This window comes from Octopus bimaculoides, chromosome 2 (assembly GCF_046866305.1).
Source record: "Octopus bimaculoides isolate indiv1 chromosome 2, ASM4686630v1, whole genome shotgun sequence".
In the NCBI taxonomy this organism is placed as follows: Eukaryota; Metazoa; Mollusca; class Cephalopoda; order Octopoda; family Octopodidae; genus Octopus; species Octopus bimaculoides.
In genome coordinates this window covers 366,038-388,885 of record NC_142929.1, presented here as the reverse complement: position 1 = coordinate 388,885, position 22,848 = coordinate 366,038, and the positions used below count along the sequence as shown (strand labels likewise).

The 22,848-nt window shown below is 37.9% G+C and overlaps 1 protein-coding gene across 2 annotated transcripts in view; it reads right to left on the bottom strand.

The window, feature by feature from the left end:
* Nucleotides 1-372: 372 nt before the first annotated feature.
* LOC106870753 (eukaryotic translation initiation factor 2-alpha kinase 3) overlaps nucleotides 373-22,848 on the bottom strand; it is a 57,172-nt gene continuing 34,696 nt past the window's right edge. For both annotated transcript variants that reach the window (XM_014916948.3, XM_014916949.3), the window contains 7 exons: nucleotides 21,405-21,511; nucleotides 20,616-20,738; nucleotides 18,697-18,840; nucleotides 16,882-17,563; nucleotides 7,537-7,740; nucleotides 6,184-6,363; nucleotides 373-5,594 (listed from right to left, as the gene is read on the bottom strand). In XM_014916948.3, coding sequence (XP_014772434.1) covers nucleotides 5,433-5,594; nucleotides 6,184-6,363; nucleotides 7,537-7,740; nucleotides 16,882-17,563; nucleotides 18,697-18,840; nucleotides 20,616-20,738; nucleotides 21,405-21,511 — 1,602 coding nt within the window. In that variant the 3' untranslated portion in view covers nucleotides 373-5,432. The remainder of the gene's footprint in view (nucleotides 5,595-6,183; nucleotides 6,364-7,536; nucleotides 7,741-16,881; nucleotides 17,564-18,696; nucleotides 18,841-20,615; nucleotides 20,739-21,404; nucleotides 21,512-22,848) is intronic.

Here is a 22,848-nt window from a genome sequence, read left to right as displayed (position 1 = left end):
ATTTCCACTTTAGAGACATCAGATCTTAATTAAGGTTTTCCAATAAAATGAAAGTGACCTGGTGTCTCTAAAGTGCCAAAAATTTGATAAAATTGTCCACGAAAGGGATGTAGAGATAATTTTTTTTTTAATAATGCATTCTCAAATTGCCCCCTTTCTCTATTGGTATACTAAACATTATGTACAAAGGGTATAAAAATTCAACATAATCCCACGCATGCCTCACTGGTGGGGCACCAAATACCACTAATTGTTTCACCCAGTGTGCTAACATTTCTGCCACCTTGCTAAGTAGGATACAATGGAAATACAATAAAACTCTTTCTATTGTATCATCGTTCTGTTAACCAAAAAACTAAAACACAGTCAAGATAGTTTATTAAGAAAAAGTTTATTTACATAATATCTACATACAAAAATAATACAAATTCATGAAGTAGATATTCTGTATTAGCTGCTGCCACATTATATTTTAACACAAGTTATATATATAACAGACGTTTTTAGGAATGAGAACAAAAAGTTTTGCTTTTTTTTTTTTTAATTAGAATTTGAAGTAAAAGGTGTTTAGTGTATGCAGTTTACTTTTTCTCTTTATTTCAAAACAATTTCATCCAACAATAGAAGTCAAAAGGTTGAAATCAGTATGGGAAATATCTTGCTTTTTGCTAACATAAAAAGTGCCATTTTATTGAAAATAAGAGATCAGATCTTGAAGGGTGTATTCCACAATGCTCTGCAAGAAGGCCATTTTTCAAACTTAGTGAAATTATTTTATTCTCTTTTACACTCATAAAAATAAAATTGAGAAATGAGGATCCAAGTGGAGACAGAAAGTGAAAATAGCAATCTATATTGAATTAGATATGTTTCTGATACAAAGATTTTATGTAATAAATTGGTTATAAAATGCATTTGATAAAAACAGTAAAGACTTGATTCATCAAAGCAAATGTGAACAATTATGGAGAATTAAAATTTATGATGATTCCATAATGTGAGAGTAATATGCAGACGTGTCTCACCAGTGCAAGCACTTGAGATGATCATTTTTGGTCAATGTTACATTCAATGTTACATTTGTGTTAATGGCCAAAGTTTTTCAAGGTGGAAAATGTAAAGTGTTGCAGCTATATTAGCTTTGAAAGCTAAGGATATTTAACTGGTGAAAAGACCTAAATTTGTCAAGAAATTTAAATAGTTAAAAAAAAAAGCCAAACTCATCTTCAATTCAGTTTCCATGGTTATAAATGTCAAAGGAGTACAATCCTGAACAGAAGCAGCAGAAACGGGGTTCCTCTGACAGACCTCAATTGGATGCATAGCTTGGAGACGAAGGGGTCTCTCCAAGTCAAGCTGTTACTTCTCCACATTGAAAAGAGGTCAAAGCTCCAGTATTACAAACAAAATGCTACAATATCACAGGAAAGAAACACGACGGATTCTTCAAGCGAAGCCAACAGGAAAAAGACCAAAAAACGAGATGGTCAATGATATTCAGTCACATTAATCACAGTGGGAAACAGTGGTTTCTGGCAGGATTGTATGGGGGACATAAGACTCTACCCCATGATCTTCCTAGGCAGAAAAGATGGATGGATGTAGAATGTCTAACATGCGAGACACAATTGCAGACTTACAGAAACAGGATGATTAACTGGATGAACCCCAGGCTGTTTGACTGGCCCAAATGGAATAATAAGCAAAACCAATTTTGGCAAGATGTTAACCAATTAAATTACATATCTTTTATCTTTTACTTGTTTCAGTCATTTGACTGTGGCCATGCTGGAGCACCATCTTGAAGAATTTTAGTCAACTGAACTGACCCCAGCACTTATTTTTTTTTTAAAGCCTGATACTTATTCTATCAATCACTTTTGCTGAACTGCTAGGTTAAAAGGACATAACTGCACCAACACTGATTGCCAAGTGGTGGTAAGGGACACACACACATGTATATACAACAAATTTCTTCCAGTTCCCATCTACCGACTCTGCTTGCAAGGCATTGAGCAGCCCAGCTTCTAACCATACAGCCACATCTGCATTCTATACGTATAACTAATTTGATAATTAACATTAAATCGATATAAGTGAAGTTACAAACTAGAAACTACTTTTTAATGAGAAATATATTTTCTGTTGATAAGTATTGTAAAGGAGTTTTAAGATTTGTTATTATCTTTACTGGAAAAGTTGGTATTAATTGGTTGAGCAGCATTCAATGACATGGTAAATAAAAATTTGACCAGCATCGACAAAATAAGTAACAGTCATTAACACCTAAACTACTATAAAATTTTAAAAACCTATAACATCTAAATTCTTGATTTATAGCTAAAAATTATTTCTTAGTCTTTTTCAGCTTCTCTAAGAGTAAGGAGTATGTTTTACGTAAAAAAAAAAATTAATTATTAAAATATCAATTCTTAACAACTGTTCACATCTGGTAATGTTCAAACAAAGAATCCTTAGAAATTGCAAATCCAAGTTTTCCCCTTTGTCATTTTCTTCCTATCAGTAATAATTCTTGAAGCCTCAAGAATTATTACTTATCAGGATTCAGATAATTATTGGAAGATTACAAGTTTAAATCCTGCATTATGACATGAATCAAAATAGACTTACATTCCAACTGTGATTTATAAACTCTTGCATAGCAACCTTTGTACAAAACTAGAATTAGAGAAAAAATGACAAAACTTTTTATATTAACAGTTTTTTTATGCTCAACAAAACAAGGGTTTCACATACTGATCTCATTAAACAGAAAAATAGAGAAAATTTACATCTCACATCAAATTTATGAAATGAATTGTAAAATCACATTAAGATGGGGGAAACAAATAAGAAAAGAAAAAAAAAAGGTAATTATTACTAAATTCACAGAAATGTCCAACTATTAAAATGAAAAAAACCTGACTGAACAGACAACCTTTAATCAAAGGCGTTCCATCTGTGACCACCACATCTTGTTTTCAGAAATAAAGTATCTGGGAATACATTATTTCAATGTTTCTTTTTTGAGATGGTAGGATGTGGGCTGAGATAATTTGGCTGCTATTTCTAGCAAGTCATGCAACTCCACTGAGGCTTCCTCATTGACATAGTTGTTCAGGGTTACAATCTTTAGTTGAAAGAAAGGTGTGAAGGGACATAATAGAGTAAATTTAGAACTGGTGGAACTTCAATTAGTTAAATTATAGGATGGAGGTTGAGTATAATGTATAAAGATGTGGTTAGACAATCTAGAATGTACAAAGAGACAGTTGTAATTTAGAATTGGCTGGATATGGCAGGGGTGTTTTTAGTGCAAATCTTGAAAAAAGGTTAATTCCTTGTATGACGATGATCACTCACAACGATCACAAAATGTCGAGACAAGAGTACAAACATACACTCTTCACATGATGGGCTTCTTTCAGTTTCCATCTACCAATTCCACTCACGGGGATTTTGGTCAGTCCAGGACTATAACAGAACCCAATTGCTCAAAGCACTGCAAAGTGGGCATGAACTCCAAACCACATGGTTGGGAAGCAAGCTTTTTAATCATACATCTACCTGGGTATTGTATGGAGGGGGAAATGACTGTTCAGTATAAAATGTAATCAAATATTTAGCATCAAATATTTTTTACTTAAAATTTAAATGTATTTTTAAAAATTCAATTGAAAACTTTCATATTAAACACCTTTTTAACCAGATTTCCCAAACTGTTAGTTACAAGTTTAATATTAATTTTCTCTGACTAGACACAAAACCAATGCCAAGCACTGGTGCCAGCTTATTATCGGTCATGTACTTATTTCAGTGGATTAAATCAACCACAGCAACGCTTCAACTAAGAACAATGAATCAAAACTTGACTAGATGCACTGAAGAATCCTGTTCAACATCAAAATATATATTTGCAGGTTTAGTTTTCGTTCTTTACATGGGTTCAAGTTCTCAAATGAAAAAAAAAAGGGGGGGGGGGGGCCTAAAGCCACTTTCAAACAAAAGTGGAGGGAGTCTCTTTCAACCAGACTAAAGATCCAATTGAAATGATTTAGCTTTCTTCGTCATGGATCAAAATGGAAGCAGAATAACCACGAGAAACAACTCCAAGGCAATTTCTTTAGCTTTTGCTGTGCCTGGGGAGAGTCACAGTGCCTCAATGTAACACAATCACCGGTTCGAGTTCAACGTTGCTGCATTTGCAACTGTATCAATGGAATTTGAATCTCTAGCTTTAATATTAAAGTATTCAACTGAAAACCTTTTGAGTTGGCCGGAAGAAGAAACTAGACTGAACTGACTCAAACTTTTGTCTTGTTTTTTTTATATTAGACCTTGGAGAATGAATGCCGGTCCCAACAGCATCTTGGAATAGTTGAAGACTGTATCAGAAAGTTCATGAGTGAATCATGTTCTAACTTTTACAGGAATAATCCATAGATGGAATTTTTTTAAATACTTGGAAGAGTTTTGAATAGATAAAACTTTTTTTTTTAAATAATAATAATAATAATCCTTTCTACTGGAGGTACAAGGCCTCAGATTTGTAGGATGGGGAATAATCGATTATATCAACCCCAGTGTTTCACTGGTACTTAATTTATCGACCCTGAAAGGATGAAAGGTAAAGTTGACCTCAGTGGAATTTTGAACTCAGAACATAGCGACGGGCAAAATACTGCTAAGCATTTCGCCCGGCATTCTAACGATTCTACCAGCTCACCACCCTACAAATAATAATAATAATAATGATGAATATGATGATGATAACACAATAGTTAATGAGAAGACCCAGCCCCATGCTTATTCAGCAACCAGCACTGGTGCTAATTAACCAAAATCAACTGAAAGAGAACTTAGATATACTTTGAGAACTTGATGCAAGAAATAGTTCATCTCTGACAGAGAATGATATCTTAACAAAAAAGTGTTTATGTGGGGATTACCAACCATCACTAAACCAATAACACTAAAAATGCCTAAAATAATTTCACAAAATTTTCTGTTTAAGAGTGGCAGCAAAAGATTCTTTTTTTTAAATTCGACATTTACAAAAATGGAATTTTCCTTATGTTGAAGATTTCTGAACATTCTGTTTTGGTAAATACAAACTGACAAAACATATACAAATAATCACAAATGTTTGGAAATAAAATCCCCAAATCTTTTGGTCCACAGGAGTAAAAAAAACATAAAACAGTAACATTTACACTTTACCACTAATATAGATTTATTTTCTATTCTCCTCGAAGTGAATGGGTGATTTATAACAAAAATGTATATACAACTTTTTAATTACATTTGTAAAGAGTTTTAAAAGAAAGTTTTGACTGTTCTGGACCCATTGAAATAAAAAAAAATTTTTTAAGTTCTTAAAGATTAAAAATGAAAGGCATGACAAATATTAATAATTCATAAGCAAGCATTTTTCAACTTTGCTTTTCTTTGCTGCTATTTGACAGTGTTCGTGTTCGGAACCTTCGAGGGATTTTGCTATAAACAAAATCTATCATAAGACTACTGTTGAGGACCTGCTCAGCACTTGGCCGTTCGGCTGGGTCAGGTGAAAGCAGAATGTTGAGCAAGTCACACTGAAAAAAATAAAAGGAAAAACAAAACATTTTAAGATATTTTGATAGAATTAATAATTTTATAATTTTTAACATCATATGATATTTTGTTTGGTTTATTACAGTATTTGCAGAAGATGAATAATGTATTCGACCTATATACACAGTTCTTGTATTGCTTTCCTTCAGGTCATCCAGCAGTTATATGTGTCATAACTAACCCCTTGACCAATTGGTCAAACCTTGGACAAGTAAAAGAATTTGAATTTATGAACCAGGTGATAATACAACATCTATAATTCAGGGAAGTTTATAATATATTGTTTGTTCAACCATTTACGCTACACAATGTATACGATAAGTACAAACCATATTTGTTTTTTTTTTGGGGGGGGGGGGTTGAGAGTGGAGGACATCACCTGCCAGTCTTAATGTCCAATCCAGATTAGCTCTTATCTACTTAAGGTTATTGATATCACATCTTTTTAAGTATTGATGTACTTTCTATTGATCTCTATGATTTCGAAAAAGGGTTAACTTCAAATAGACAAAATTTTGTTTTTATATTAAAAAAAAAAATCCTTCATAAATTACAAAATAAATTACTTACTGTCTCCTCTTGATAAGATTCAGGACTATATGTATGAAAATCATCAGGATACCGTCGCTTTTTTACATCTTGAAGTTTTTTCCTACGTTCAGATTCCGTATCAAAAGGGTAAAATAATTCAAAAAGAATCATTCCTAAAGCAAAAATGTCAACTTTTTCATTGTAATCCTTTCCGTTAATCTATAAAGAATTTTATAAAATAAGAAAATACAGAGATGTGAAAATTTTTTTAAATAAGAAAATACACAGTTCTTCCTCCACTGAGGAGAAAATACACAGATAAGAAAATACAAGAATTGACTCATTTATTTGAAACTAAAGATTCTCTTGTCTGTGAAAAATTGGATTGACTCCCTTAACCCTTTAGCACTGAAACCTGCCCTGTCGAGTCCAAATATTTTACCTGTTATAGGTTCAAACTGGTCAGATCCAGCCTCTTACACCTAGCCTAAAATTCTAAAAATAAGCAAACATGAAAATCTTGAAGCTATGAGATAATCCATGATTATTTGAAAACAATGCAAATAAATAAACGTTACATTCGACAAGGTCATCTGAACGCTAAAGGATTAAACCTATTTTCTTTTTACAGAATTTTTAATACTAGATAAAAGGATAAAGACCCCCTAGAAAGTTCCCCTCCACGGCACAAGTCTGGGCACGGTTGTTTATGGAAGAGCAGCGGTCACCCATGCACTCCAGCCTCCCTTCTCCACATCACCAATGTTATCCAAGGGAAAGACAAAACCTGATACAACTTGGCAATATGAAATAAAGTGTCTTGCTCAAGAACACAACACACAGCCCGGTCTGAGAATCAAACTCACTACCTCATGATTGTGAGCCTGGCACTCTAAACACTGAGCCACGTGCCTTCACAATACTAGATAAACCATCAATAAACTACAAATCAAAACAGAGACAAAAATTCCCTAAAAGAAAGAGAAAGGACATTTGTCATAAAAGAACAGACAAATATGTAATTTATTGCAATAATTGCTGTTGTGTATGGAAATGAATTAGTTGAAGAACTTTTAAGAAAACTACAATGCTTTCCAAACTCTTAACCAAAAGAGTATTATAATTAAAATGATTTACTGCTACTGAAATTTTAATTGCATTTCTTGAACACCTGACACTAATGATAAATACTTTACGAGATTTCATAACCATCAGCAATTGCTTTTCAGAGGTGTTATCTTTATGCTTTTAGTTCTTAAGAAGTTTATTTACAGATAAAATTGTTCTTAGAACTTCAAAGGAAATTGAAATTATAAATTTAGTTTGAGAAATTGCAGAACTTGATTGATAAAAAATCATTCCTATTTGATATAAAGAAAAGAGAAAACTTACCAACTCAGGACTCATATATATTTGCGTGCCCACACCACCAGTATGGCGTTTATAGGATACATTTACATATTCATCAGTGTCTGTTGTTTCTTTCATGTTATCTGTTACTTTTGCTTCTGACTCTAAAAAGTTGGTCATGGCTGTTGCCAATCCAAAATCCCCAACTTTTATTAAACCATCCTTAGAAAATAAAATATTTGAAGGCTGCCAAAACGAAAAATGAAAAATATAAATCCAATTGTAAAACAGTAGAAAAACACTGACGGAACAATGAAAAGTAATCATACATTTTAAATATCATTTTTTTACTTGTTTCAGTCATTGGACTATGGCCATGCTGGGGCAGTACCTACAAGAATTTTTAGTTGACTGAATCAAGCCCAGGACTAGGTTTTAAAGCCTGGTACTTATTCTATTGTTACCTTTTGCTGAACCACTAAGTTACTGGAATGTAAGCCCACCAACACCAGGGTCACATGCCAGGGGAAGAAACTAGAAGTAGTTGATAGCTTCCATTACGTAGGTGACCAAGGGGTGATTGCTCTGAGTGTGTAGCGGCTGGAATAAGAATAGCCTGGGCAAAGTTCAGGGAGCTCTTACCTCTACTGGCAACTAAGGGCCTCTCGCTCAGGATGAAAGGTAGACTGTATGACGCATGTGTGCGAACAGCCATACTACATGGCAGTGAAACATGGGCTGTGACTGCTGAGGACATGCGTAGGCTTGAAAGAAATGAAGCTAGTATTCTCTGCTGGATGGGTAATGTCAGTGTGCATTCACGACAGTGTGAGCACCCTGAGAGGAAAATTGGACATAAGAAGCATCAGATGTGGTGTGCAAGAGACACGACTACACTGGTATGGTCATGTGTTACGTATGGATGAGGAGAGCTGTGCGAGGAAGTGTCACACCCTAACTGTAAAAAGAACCTGTGGAAGAGGTAGACCCAGGAAGACATGGGATGAGGTGGTGAAGCATGACCTTCAAACATTGGGCCTCATAGAGGCAATGACAGGAGGCCAAGACTTTTGGAGATATGCTGTGATTGAGAAGACCTGGTAACTAAAGTGAGACCCGATCACTAAAGTGATGCCCAGAACACATGTTGATTTTGGTTCGAGAATTGGAATCCCCCTTGGGGCCAGTATCCAGTCTGATTTTCCTTGAACTTCTTGTATTGGTAGTGCAGAGCTTAGAATTTTCCAGCATTAAACTGCATGTTATTTTCCTCAGCCCACCTGTATATTGTGTCCACTTCACATTGCAGATGCACAATGTCTCCAGAGTTCTGTATCCTCTGAGAGACTTTGGCATCATCAGAACAGCTATCAAGGGTAGCTACTCGAGCAGGGGAGGGCATATCAGAGAGGGCCACTATGATTAGTAGCAGCTCCAGGACAGTGTCCTGTGGAACCCCACTCATTATTTGTGCTTCCTCAGAGGTGGCCGCATTGACAACCACTACCTGACTTCTCTCTTTTAGAAAACCCTGTAACCATTCTCCAAGTTTTCCAGCTATGCCAACACTTCACAGCTTGTGACAAATAAAATGATTGACTTTGTCAAAGGTTTTTGCAAAGTCAAGATACATTACGTCCACATTTGAGTTGTTGAGCAGCTGCTTTAGCACCCAATCGTAATGCTGCAAGAGCTGTGCCAGACAGCTTCTACCTGGTCGAAAACCATGCTGGATGTCAGTCGTTCTCTTCAAGGAATGCAATTTATTTCCCTCGGATTATTCATTCCATGACTTTGCTGATGTGTGAGGTGAGAGAAACAGGTTTTAGCATCTGCTCTGCTTTCTCCTTTATAGACAGGGCATATTATTCCCCCCCCCCCCCACACACACACCTTTAGTTTGTCCAGTAGCTGCAATGGTTTTGCAAGGATTTATTTTCATGTCTTGAGGAGGATTGCTGGGAATCCATCATGGCCAGCAGCCGGGATGGCATCTACATCATCTACTGCTAGCATTACATCCTTTTCTTCAATGTTGATGTAATCAATTGTTACTGCCTCCCATTCAGCTTCTGTAGCGTTAAAGAATTCCACAGGTTTGCCAACTTGCATGTGCCACAGAGGTGGGATGAAGACACTTTTGAACGGTTCATTCAGTGTTTCCCTTATCCTCGTTGGGTTTTCCTTGAGGGAACCATCTTTTTGGAGGAGTGGCTCTACCCTGCAATGCATAGAAGCAGTCTCCTTGGCATACCTAAAGAAGGCTTTAGGGTCTGATTTTATATTTTTATCACCTGGGCTTCTGTCTGCTCTTTCCTCCTCGTGGGAGTGCTTCAGTCGTTTCTCAATCTCAAGCAGGTGGGGTTTCTCACTGCTATTGGTTTCTCTGTTGAGACGGTTTACAATCTTCGTACACCGTCTCATAAGAACTTTCCTCTCTATATATACATGCATTTCCAAGTATGGAAGTTGGGTCTAGAATCAAAGAGTCTTAAAGTTACCTGGTAAAAACCCAAGTCTAGTAAGTAGGAAGGCAGACAAATCATATCACTTCAGGTGGATGGCCCTACTCAATCTGTATGAAAGGTGTAGGTAGAAACTCCATAAGATGCACCCAGTGTAAGCTTTGGACACATAAAAGGTGCAGCAACATCAAAGGGAGGTTAACAAGGAAACTAACTATTATATGTGGAAGGTGCACAGGTACAATAAACACTGAAAATGCACAGAAAATAGACTCCATCAACTGCCAGTGGGGTAACCTAGAGGTAGTAGATAGCTTCTGGTATCTAGGTGACCAGGTTAGTAGTGGAGATGGAGGCTCCTAGAGTGTAGCTGTGAGAATAAGATTAGGCTGGGCAAAGTTCAGAGAGCTCCTACCCCTGCTGGCAACAAAGGACCTCTCTCTGGGAGGAAAGATAGATTGTCTGATGCCTGTGTGAAAACAACTGTGCTGCATGGCAGTAAAACATGGGCTGTAACAACCGAGGACATGTGTAGGCTTCGGAGAAATAAAACCAGTATGCTTCACTGGATGTGCAATGTCAGTGTGCATGTTCGACAGAGTGAAAGTATCTTCAGAGAAAAGTTAAGAAGAATCAGATGTGCTGTGTAAGAGAGACAACTGTGCTGGTATGGTCATGTGATGTGTATAGACAAGAACAGCTTTGTAAAGAAGTGTCGATCTCTAATTGTGGAGAGAACCTGTGGTAAAGACATGGGACGAGGTGGTGAAGCATGGTCTTCGAACTTTGAGCCTCATAGAGGCAATGACTAGTGACAGAAACCTTTTGTGATGTCCTGTGCTTGAGGGGACTCATCAAGCCAAATGCACCTGTGCTGATGGCACATAAAGAATCAACTATGGAACGTTGGGCTTCATGGAGGCAATGACCAAGACCTTTGGCACTATGTCGTGCTTGAAAAGAAAATCCATCAAGCTGAGCAAAATCAGTCATGGCAGATACCGGTGTCACACAAATTGGCACCCGTGTCAGTGGCATGTAAACACACCCTGGTGTCACGCAAATGGCACCTGTGCCGGTGCCATGTAATAGCACCCATTACATTCTCGGAGTGGTTGGCATCGGGAAGGGCATCCAGCCATAGAAAACCCTGCCAAATCAGACTGGGGTCTGGTGCAGCCTTCCAGCTGGCCAGCCCCGGTCAAACTGTCTGACCCATTCCAGCATGGACAACGGACATTAAATAATGATATATATATATATAGGAACCAGTCCAGCAGTACTGGCAACGGCCACGCTCAAAATGGTGCATCTCATGTGCCACCCGCACAAGAACCAGTCCAGGGGCACTGGCAACGATCTTACTTGGCTTGCCGGGTCTTCTCACGCACAGCCCATTTCCAAAGGTCTCGGTCAGTAGTCATCGCCTCGGTGAGGCCCAATGTACGAAGGTCTTGCCTCACCACCTCAGCCCAGGTCTTCCTGGGCCTACCTCTTCCACGGGTTCCCTCAACTGTTAGGGTGTGGCACTTTTTCACGCAGCTATCCTCCTCCATTCTCACCACATGTCCATACCAGCGCAATCGTCTCTCTTGCACACCACAACTGATGCTTCTAATGTTCAGCTTTTCTCTCAAGATACTTACACTCTGACGGGTATTCACATTGACATTACACATCCAACGGAGCATACTGGCTTCATTCCTTGCGAGCTTACGTATGTCCTCAGCAGTTACAGCCCATGTTTCACTGCCATGTAGCATGGTTGTTCGTACGCATGCGTCATACAGTCTGCCTTTTACTCTGAGTGAGAGTCCCTTTGTCGCCAGCAGGGGTAAGAGCTCTCTAAACTTTGCCCAGGCTATTCTTATTCTAGCAGCTACACTTTCAGCGCACCCACCCCCACTACTAACTTGGTCGCCCAGATAGCGGAAGCTATCGACTACCTCTAGTTTTTCACCCTGTATGATCATTAAAGTGCAACGAACTCCACAATAGCATCAAGCCTTCAATTTGATTTTCTATTCCTAGGTTAATCGGAAACATAGATTGCCGTGCTACTCATAAGCCTTGTTCGTAATTCAATTATTGCATAGTCAGGAAATTGGGAGAATGGCTGCATGATTTTCTGAAGGAAAGAAGTCAGGTGGTAGTAGCCAATGGGGCCACCTCCAATGAGATGCAAATAGTGAGCGGTGTTCCACAAGGCACTGTTTTGGGACCACTACTGTTCATAATGGTCCTCTCAGACATGTCCTCAACCACACAGAGAGCCACAATTACAAGTTATGCAGATGATACAAAACTGCAATGTGAGTGAATTGGATGAAATATATGAGTGGGCTGAGAAGAATAGCATGCAGTTTAATGCTGAAAAGTTTTAAGCCTTGTGCTATCAGCATGCAAAACTAAATGCAATACCCATTAAATACACTGGACCTGGAAGGATTGCAATCCCAGAGACACAGTCAGTGCGAGACCTGGGTATTTACATGAGTAATGATGCATCCTTCCACGTACATGTTGCTAAGTTGGCAATGAAATGCAGGCGACTGACCGGATGGGTTCTTAGGACTTTTAGAACAAGAGATCGGGAAACCATGATGGTCCTCTGGAGGACACTTGTCCTAAGCCACTTTGACTATTGCTCTCAGATATGGTCACCAACCAGTGTCAAATTAATCTCAGAAGTTGAGGCAATCCAACGAAGCTACACAAAGAAGATAGTCTCTATGCAACATATAAGCTACTGGGAAAGACTCAAGAGATTTAGACTTTATTCCTTAGAACGTGGGCGAGAAAGATATGCCATAATATACATCTGGAAGATCCTAGAATAGGGCGTCACTGCATAGTGCCAAAGACTCCAAATTTGTCATCAAGATATAGGACAAAATATTGCAACAGCCTGGGCTCTGAAGGCCCACAACTCTTCAATATCCTCCCGAAGGTCAGAGAGACCTACACGGGGTGGATGTAGGTGTCTTCAAAACGAAACTAGACCTCTTACTGCCAAGTGTCCCAGATGAATCAGCTTCACAACAGGAAATGCAGATGAGGACAGCGGCATCAAACTCCCTCATGCAGCAAACATCAATTTCTAAACAGAATTAGTGAAGTAAAATTATGTAGCAACTCCAAATGGTGGATTTAAAAAAGAAATTTCATTTAATTTTCCCATAATTTAATTGTTTTTCATGCAAAGGCTGAAACCGGTACCAAAATGTTCATGATAAAATTATTTTAGCATTTTCTACCTTGTCCTATTTTCCTTATATATATATATATATATATATATATATATATAGTCTTTTATGTTTTAACCCTTGTTTCTTTCATGTTTTAGTCAGTAGCAGGGGTGGATGCTCTGAGAGTGTAGCTGCTAGAATAAGAATAGCCTGGGCAAAGTTGAGAGAGCTCCTACCTATTGGTGACAAAGGGTCTCTTGCTCAGAGTAAAAGGTAGACTGTATGACGCATGTGTGTGTGAACAGCCATGCTACATGGCAGTGAAACATGGGCTATGACTGCTGAGGATATCGACATGCTTGCAAAGAATGAAGCCAGTATGCTCCACTTGATGTGTAATGTCAGTGTGCATACATGACAGAATGTAAGCGCCCTGAGAGAAAAGTTGGATTTAAGAAGCATCAGATGTGGTGTGCAAGAGAGACAACTGCGCTGGTATGGTTATGTGGTGAAAATGGACGAGGATAGCTGAGTGAAAAAGTGTCACACCCTAGCAGATGAGGGAACCTGTGGAAGAGGTAGGCCCAGGAAGACCTGGGATGAGGTGGTGAAGCACGACCTTTGAATGTTGGGCTTAACAGAGGCGATGACAAGTGAGCGAGACCTTTGGAAATATGCTGTGCTTGAGAAGATCCAGCAAGCCAAGTAACCATAACCGTGGCCTGTGCCAGTGTAGCATAACCGACCCATTTAAGAGTACGCTTCAATCATTGGGCAATAAATTGTACTTGCGAAGACTTGTTGAGTCAAGTGAAGTTGTTGTCATGGCCGATGACAGTACCACCTGATTGGTGGCACATAAAAAGCACCATCCAAGCGTGGTCAATGCCAGTGCCACTTGACTGATCTCATGCCAATGGCACGTAAAAAGCACCATTCAAGTGTGGTCAATGCCAGTACCGCCTGACTGGCCCTTGTGCCGGTGGCAGATAAAAAGCACTCAGTACTCTCTCAGAGTGGTTGGTGTCAGGAAGGGTATCCAGCTGTAGAAATTTTGCCAGATCAGATTGGAGCCTGGTGCAGCCTCCTGGCTTGCCAGACCACAGTTGGACTGTCCAACCCATGCCAGCATGGAAAGCAGATGTTAAACAATGATGATGATGATGAATCTTTTATGTTTTAGCCCTAAGGCTGTGGCCATGCTGGGACACTCAGTGGAATAAGGTTAAGGCACCTAGTTAGGATGGAATAAAATGCAAGCACAGTAATGTTTAGATGGTACACCTGTACCAACTTTGGTAGAGGAGTACTGGCAGAATGATATTCGGCTGATGTATTCAATCAATTTGACCCGGCTGAGTATATAATCCACTCTTGAGCTATTCAGACATGTACAATTTATTAAATATATAGTCCATGTGAGGGTCATGTTCTGGGATAAATAAGTGACAATTGAAGGACAGGTATCAAATCATTACGGCCATTTCTAACAAATTCTTTAATTGATAAATGAGTATATTATATCATTATAAAAAAAAATCATTGATTGTTCTCAACATATTCCCCTCTCAGATTTTCACGTTTATTGTGGCAGTCCTTCAATTTTTCTAAACCCTGTAAAAGAACTTGGAAGGTTGAACCTCCAAGCAGGCCTTCCGTAATATGTTTAAAGCCAGGAACTTTTGTTTAAACACTTTTCAGCTGCAATATTTCATCCAGGAAAAGTCCCTTTAAGACGTAGAGTTTTAAAAAGCACCTGTAGACCTCAAACCAAAGCAACTTATACAAAATGTTTAAACAAAGCACATTAAGTTTGTTTAATCCAAAATGTCTACATTATCAAAGCTGCTTCCGACTCAAAATTTAATTTTTTCTTCCTACTTGCATAGTGCTGTTGCACATCAATACATAGATTTTATGCACATGTCTCAGACAAGCGATTTCAATTTGTTTCACAGGTGACTTAAATATTCAGCACCAATGATTTGAAACAGCAGTAAAAGAACAATTTCTCTCACTTATTCACCTGTCAAAGTGATTCATTTCACCTGGTTTGGAGACATAACAGTGGAGTTTAAAACTCTACATCTTAACCTTTTAACATTTCAACCAGCTGTATTCAGCCCCAAATATTCTACTTATTTTATGTTCAAACTGGCCAGATCCAGCCCCTCACACCTATCCTACAATGTCACTATAAAAATAAACAATCATGTCATCAAAATTTCAAAGCTATAACATAATTCATGATTAACACAAAACAATGTGAATAAATAAGCAATACATTTGACAAAGGAATCTGAATGCTAAAGGGTTAAAGGGACTTCCCATGGACAAAATGCTGGAGCCTAGAAGCATTTAAATGAAACACATTAAGTATGGAACATCTAAAATATTCATACACATTGCTAACCAGTAAACCATTTTTGTATTCGCTCTCTGTTTATTTTCTTGTGTTCCTTTCCGATGAAGAGCCTAGGCTCGAAACATAAAAGACTTTCTCACCTTCCCAAGCATTAAACTAATATACCTGTTTGTTGTTTATACACCCGTCTTCATCTTTTGTTTTCTTGTAAATTCCAAATATATAGATAGGTATATATACACACACACATATATACATGTGTGTGTGTGTATATAAATATATATACATACATATACACACACACACACACACACATGTATATATGGTAATTGCACCATCTTCACATATGATTACCATCTATTTGTGTTTCCTCACTGCCAACAGAATTTCTGACTTTCTATCCATGGCCTTCTAGATTACTATGCAGCCCCACTGCAATTCTGCACAGTCTGAAGCCCAGAAGACAGATGAAAATTGTAATCTTCTGCTTCAAACAGGTTAGGGCCATCCACATTGCCAGCCTTCGACCCCCATAGGACTTTGAGTAGATTGAATAGCAAATGAGGTCACCATCAATAAACATCTATCCATAACTGGATTATAGTGAGAGATGGTTTAGCTGAATATGAGAAATATGCAGAGAACATTGTTCAATTGCATGTAGTTTTTCCTAAGGAACAAACTAAACTTAGCCACCCCTTTATCTTACTCTCTAACTCACTCCCCTTTGGGGTATCCATGTAGCTACAGCAAGACACACTTGTATCTGTCCCCCATCTTTACCTTAAATCTCTCAACTGGCACAAAGCTACACACCCTTAATACTACTCCCCACTTCCCTGTTGAGAGGGTTTTGTCATGCAAGTTACCTGGTGACCCTATCGGTGATGGTGCCACATAACAAAACACCCAGTACACTCTGTAAAGTGGTTGACATTAAGAAGGGTATCCAGCCATAGAAACCATGCCAAAACAGACAATGGAACTTCGTGTGTGTCCCCCACCCACTAGTCTTGCCAGCCCCTGTCAAATTGTCCAACCCATGCCAGCATGGAAAACAGGCTTAAATGAACCAATCAGTTCTAGAGAGTTGTTGTACTTTTCGACAATGCATCCAGCAATGATAACTAAGAGTTAGGCAAACTAAGCTGTTGAGAGTCAAATATCTTAGTTCAGATACAACACAGTTTTGGCTATGAATGGTTAAGCATACTTCCAGGAGTTTGAGACCCTACTGTCAAAACCTACATATGATCCAACTTCCATGTATAATGATCTGCATTTGCACACTTTTTTAATGAAAAGATGAAAAACATTTACTAAAAGAGATGTAAAATGGATATAAAAAAAAAAAAAATCATTTCCTTACTTTCAGATCTCTGTGCAAAACTCCTTTCTTATGTACATAATCCACAGCTTCAACAATTTGATCAAAGTAATCTAAAACAACTTCAGGATTCCGCTTCTCTGTATGTTGTGTGAGCCAGTCTTTTAATGTTTCACGCTTACACAACATCATTTGTATATAGAGATACATTTTAGGACTATTGTTTTTCTTGTTTTTTGAGTTATTATTATCTTTTTTACAAGCCACTTGGTTCGTTGATTTAATGTCATCAACAGTCAAGTGTTTCTCACTAGGAAAGAGCAGTTGTGTTGAATTGTCATAACTGCTAAGTCCCTTCTCTTCACAGCCTGAGTCTTGGAATACTATACTCAAAGATTGATCAGATTTTTCATATTGCTGAAAAGGAATTTCTTTATTTTGGCTTTCATTGCTACTATTGCTCTGCTTGCTTTCATTTTTGGAAGAGGTACTTTGTAGATTTGTGTCAGAGATACTGAAAGAACCGCTCTCATCGTTTTCTTTATAACTTGAGAATCCACCACTAACACCATTAGTCTTTGGGAAAATATTTGAAAAGTCGAGATCATTGAAAGGTCGCAGTGGATTACGATCAAGACAATCAGCAATATGATTATTGGGTTTTTCTGAGGTAACACCAGAGGGAGTTGTGGTCTGTGTAACTGGACTAGGAGTAAGACAAACGCTGAAAGGAAAGAACATAAAATATTCACCTCACTGAACAGAAACAATTTTCAATTGCATTCCATCAAATATTCAAATTAGCTTAAAAACGGAATTACCTGTGTTACTGACTAGAAAGATTTTACTAGATAAGCTTGAAAAAAATAGAAAAGCTGTTATAAATTAGTTACAATGTCAGATTAGATTTGCACCTGAGTGCTTGACCACTGATTAGATTTGAACCTGAGTGCTTGACCGTAGATTAGATTTGCACCTGAGTGCTTGACCGTAGATTAGATTTGCACCTGAGTGCTTGACCACAGAGGTTTATTTTAGACAAGTGGAAGAAAGTTTTATACATACAAACAAACCAATTTAAATATTTTCAAGATTGACACTACGACTAATTAGCAAAGTAAGGAAACTAACGACAAATGAACGAAGCAAGTCATAAGAAGAAGCTCTTCTAATAATAAAATCTTAGCAACAAATAACGGTGAGAATCTGAAAATTGCAGAATCAATTCAAAATCTTCAGTAATTAATTTCAAATTTGAAAGTAACTTAGGTTTTAGGCTAATGGTTTTGGGAGATGATAATTAAGTGCTAAGACATGGAGATTGAACCAGCAATAACATATGGGGAAAAGGAGGAAGAAACCATCCTTCATGGATTACTAGAGTAGAAAGTACCACATCAAGATATCTAATTACCGTCAGGTCAGAGACATGATCTAAACACTTGCAATAGAGTTGGCTTTCCTAAAGACAGCTGAAAGCTAAATAGTGGTGTTAAATTGAACAACAGATTAGGTCTGTCACCGATATGGGAAGCAATAAAGAAGATATATAATTTCATTTCTTCGGATAAGTGATGAAAATGAATATTGAATGGTAACAGGAATAAGCCAACACAAGTCAACTGTCAGATAACCATGAGAAAATTCAAACGGTAGTGACTGAAATAAAGGGGAAAAAAATAATCCATCGCTATTTTTAGTTAACAATTTTCAAGAATGTATAATTTTTATCATCAGTAATTCTTTCTTGAAGAAAAGAAAAGGTACAACCATACCTCCATTTATTTCTCTTACACACACACACACACGCACACATTCCAAATGATTCAAAGGAGACTGAAATGAATATTAACTTACTTATTCCCCAGTTCTAAATCCATCTTTTCCTGCCATCCAGCAGGTGGGCATTCAAACCAAGATTGGAAATAACGAACAATTCCAGCATGGTCAAGACTTGCAAGTGTGGTCACTTCTCTCATTACCTTTTCTTCACTGCTTGCACTGAAGAGAAATGAAGAACAATCAAGATTTTCAAGAAATTTAATTTAAATCAATAGAAATAATCATATTTAATTAAATAACTTCAAAAAATACCTTCAAGATTTTTGAATTAAACATATTTAGATTAATAGAGCAAAATGGCTGAGTTCCTTTCGAATGCGGAGAAGTGTTGGGCCTTGAGAAGAAGACCCATCAAACCAAGCAAAATTGCAGTTGTGGCAGATACTGGTGTCACTCATATGGCACCCCTGCCGGTGGCACATAAAAGCACCCATTACACTCTCAGAGTGGTTGGCATGTTAGGAAGGGCAAATGAGACTGGAGTCTGGTGCAGCCTTCCAGCCTTGCCAGCCCTGGTCAAACAGTCCAACCCATGCCAGCATGGACAACAGACGCTAAATGATGATGATGATGATGATGATGATTACAAGATAAAGTGTTGGCAGAATATAAGAACCTAAGTCAGCATTCTACATGGCCGAAAGTCCTGATAGTCATGTATCTGACTCCAAAACTGAGGAAATGGGATTGATTCGGTTATACGGGGAAGCACCTGTCAAGTGGTGCTAATCAGAATTTCTCATCATTTCTTCACATGAGGTGCAGTGGAAGAATAGGGAGGTTATCAGAGAAAGTAGCGTTCATATGTGGAAGATGCACAGGAGTCATAAGAAGAGCAGATGCTTGGGAAAATGCAAATGCCCCAGAGGACTGTTAGAAGTAGTGGATGATGATTGCTACTGAGGGGATACAATTAGTAATGGGGGAGGATGTACAAAGAGTGTAATAGCTAAATTCAAAGAGCTTTTTTTTACCTCTCTTGGCAACCAAAGGTCTCTCTCTCTTTCTGAGTGAAAGGAAAGTTGTGTGATGCATGCATACAAACAGCAATTCTACAAGGGACATGCAAAGGTTAGAGCGCAATGAGGCTAGTATGCTCTGCTGTATGTGTAATGTTAGTGTACATTTCAACAGAGTGATAATGCTTTGAGAGATAGGTTAGGCATCAGAGGAATTAGATGCAGTGTGCAAGAGAGAGAGGACTGAACTGGTTTGGTCATGCGATACAAATGGAAGCCAACCGCTCCATAAAGAAATGCAGATCTCTCAAAGTGGATGGAAGTGGAAGACCCAAGAAGACACAGGCCAAAGTAGTGAAGGACAACCTCAAGGCACTGAACCTTTCAGATAACAAACGACTGAGATACTTGGAACCTTGCTGCATTCAAGAAGACCGTCCTGCAAAAGTTGTACCAGAGCCATGGACTTTTTAAGTCCTCATGTCGGTGCCATGTAAAAGTGCTCATACAATGCCATGTTAAAAGCTCCCAGTGGTTGGCATTAGGAAGGGCATCTAGCCAGAGAAACAAGCGAAATTAAACTGGAACTTGGTGGTGAACTCCTGTCAAACCATCCAATTCATGTCAGCAGATGTTAAATAATGATGACGATTTGGACCTTGGAGATGTAAACTATTGACAACTTAGTAAAGCTAAAGTTTATAATGGCAGCTTCGTACCAAGCCATTACATTGTTAAGAAATCTTATGCTTAAACCTTATACTTTGATTAACTTTCAAACTAAAAGCAGTTCATCTCTGTTATAGACATTGATTGGGGAATCTTAGACTGACATTTAAAAAAAACTGCCTAAAATACTAAACAAATTTAGAAATTGTAATATTTTTATTGTTTATATTTATGTTGAATTTTTGAAAACAAATAAAATGTATTTTACACATATGCTACCAAAGGTTAAAAAAAAATGTCACTAACCATTTTGGAAGGCATATTCTTTTGACAGCATACTGACAAGAATCAAATTTATTTTTAGCTACAAAGACAATACCAAAAGCCCCGTGGCTGAGTTTCTCGACATGTTCAAAATCTGTGTAATATCTGTAAAAAACAAAACAAAACTTTCATTTCACATTTCAAAGATAAAGAAGAATTTTTCAGGCCTCACAGAGGAAACGACAATGGACCAAGATGTCTGGCAATATGAAGTTCTTGAGAAGACCCTCCCATGTCAGCAAAACTGAGTTTTAGAAGCCCTGTGTGTGTCCCACCCACACTTAACGAGAAAACTTCTCACACACTCTACCCCAACAAACCAAACTACGTCTCTTCTCTTCCTCACATTTCTGCTTCAGGTCCTATGATCACCCCCCACTCCCCAACCCTGTCCTCTTGACCCTGTCTCACTGTATCAATGATATCTGCTAGCCCGTGACCTGTGTGTTCCACCCACACGTAACAAGAAAACTTTTCCCTCACTCTACCCCAACAAACCAATCTGCATCTCTTCCCTTCCTCACATTTCCTCCTTCATACATTTTGCCTACCCCCCCCACTCCCCAATCCTGCCCTCACAGCCCCTGTTCCTCTGCATCATTGCTACCCAGCAGCCCCCCCACCACCACCACCACCAACTCTATGCATACCCAGGTTTTCGCCACCCCTCTCCCTCCGCTCCCTCTAATCACGCCTCCTTGCAATATCATGCCATTTATTGAGAGAGAGAGAGAGAGAGAGAGAGAGAGAGAGAGAGAAAGCAGGACTTACTTAGAAACATACTCTATTTCGCTGGGGACTTGTAATGAACCTGGTCGGGTAAGGTCTTCTTTTGGTTGTTTGGACACAACTAATTCTTCACCAGATTTTGTCTCATCCTGGACGTAGTTTAAAGAAAAACATAATTAGAACATAGAAATCAATATAAAACCTAAATACTCAATGCAACTGAAATAATGCAGATGAGAAGCTGAAGCAAAATGCTAAATATATGTTCTCTGACTTGATTCACTTTATTAACACAGAAAAAAAATCTCTTTAAGCTTCATTGAAAATTAATTCTTTGTTGCAAAGGTGTATTGTGTATGTACTGTTTACCATGTGGCTTATGTGAAGGTGCATGGCCAAGTGGTTAGAGCATTGCACTCACAATCACCAGATTATGGGTTCGATTCCTGGACCAAGGGGTATGTTTTGTTCATGAACAAACCACTTCATTTCAAGTTGCTTTAGTCCACTTAGCTGTAAATGGATTAGTCTGCAACAGACTAGTCTTCCAATCAGTGGGGGTGCAATCATTCGTAATTCACCTTTTGTACCTTAATAGCTTTGGTTAGATGAAAACTAGCTTTGAAATGGCTGATAAAATATTGTAATAGACACAGTAGAGTGCTGATGTCAGGATAGAAAATGTGAATCTTTGGATAGTAATTCTCTCAAGCAGACCAGTAACAATTCTACAGCATATTCTGAGAAAGACTTTCTTTTGCAATCATACAAATTCTGTAAAAGTGTCATCAAATTTTGTACAAAGGTTTCTCCAAGTTACTTTCTTCAAGTTTTGGCAAAGCCAAATTTTTAACAAAAATCATTCTTGATATTAATTTAAGAAATAAATTTGTTAGAACAACTAAGCAGCTAACAATATAAGGATGTCTTATTGTGCAAATGACCACTGACCACTACTGTGTAAGAGTAATGCTTCAGTCTAACAGTGATTCCACTCAACAACTTCAGAAATTAACTGGGATTTAATCTCTTGGGTGTGGTTTGTATTTTGCTTGGAGGAATATTATATTAAACAAGACATAATTCAGTTTATCAGTAACACACTTGTAGCTGAAGTACACTGCATACAATGTGTAAATAAAGTGAATTAAATTCCATTTTTTATAATGTTCTCGGCACACAATGTGCAATTTAGTAATAAAATGGAAATAATTAATCTATATCAAATACAGAAAATAGCAGTAACTAAGTCCCCAATGTGCAAATGTAAACAAAACAGAATTAAATGAGATACTATTTCAAATAAATGTGACATTTCTGCAGATCAGACTACATAAATATGATTCTAGGCTGACCTATGGAAATGTTTCAAACGACGACTAAACAATGTGAGTGTAGAGAGAAGTTGATGCAGGAACTATTACACCAACAAAGCAAAAAAGCATTTATTTTAGACACACTGACATTGATGCTGGAGAGAATTTAT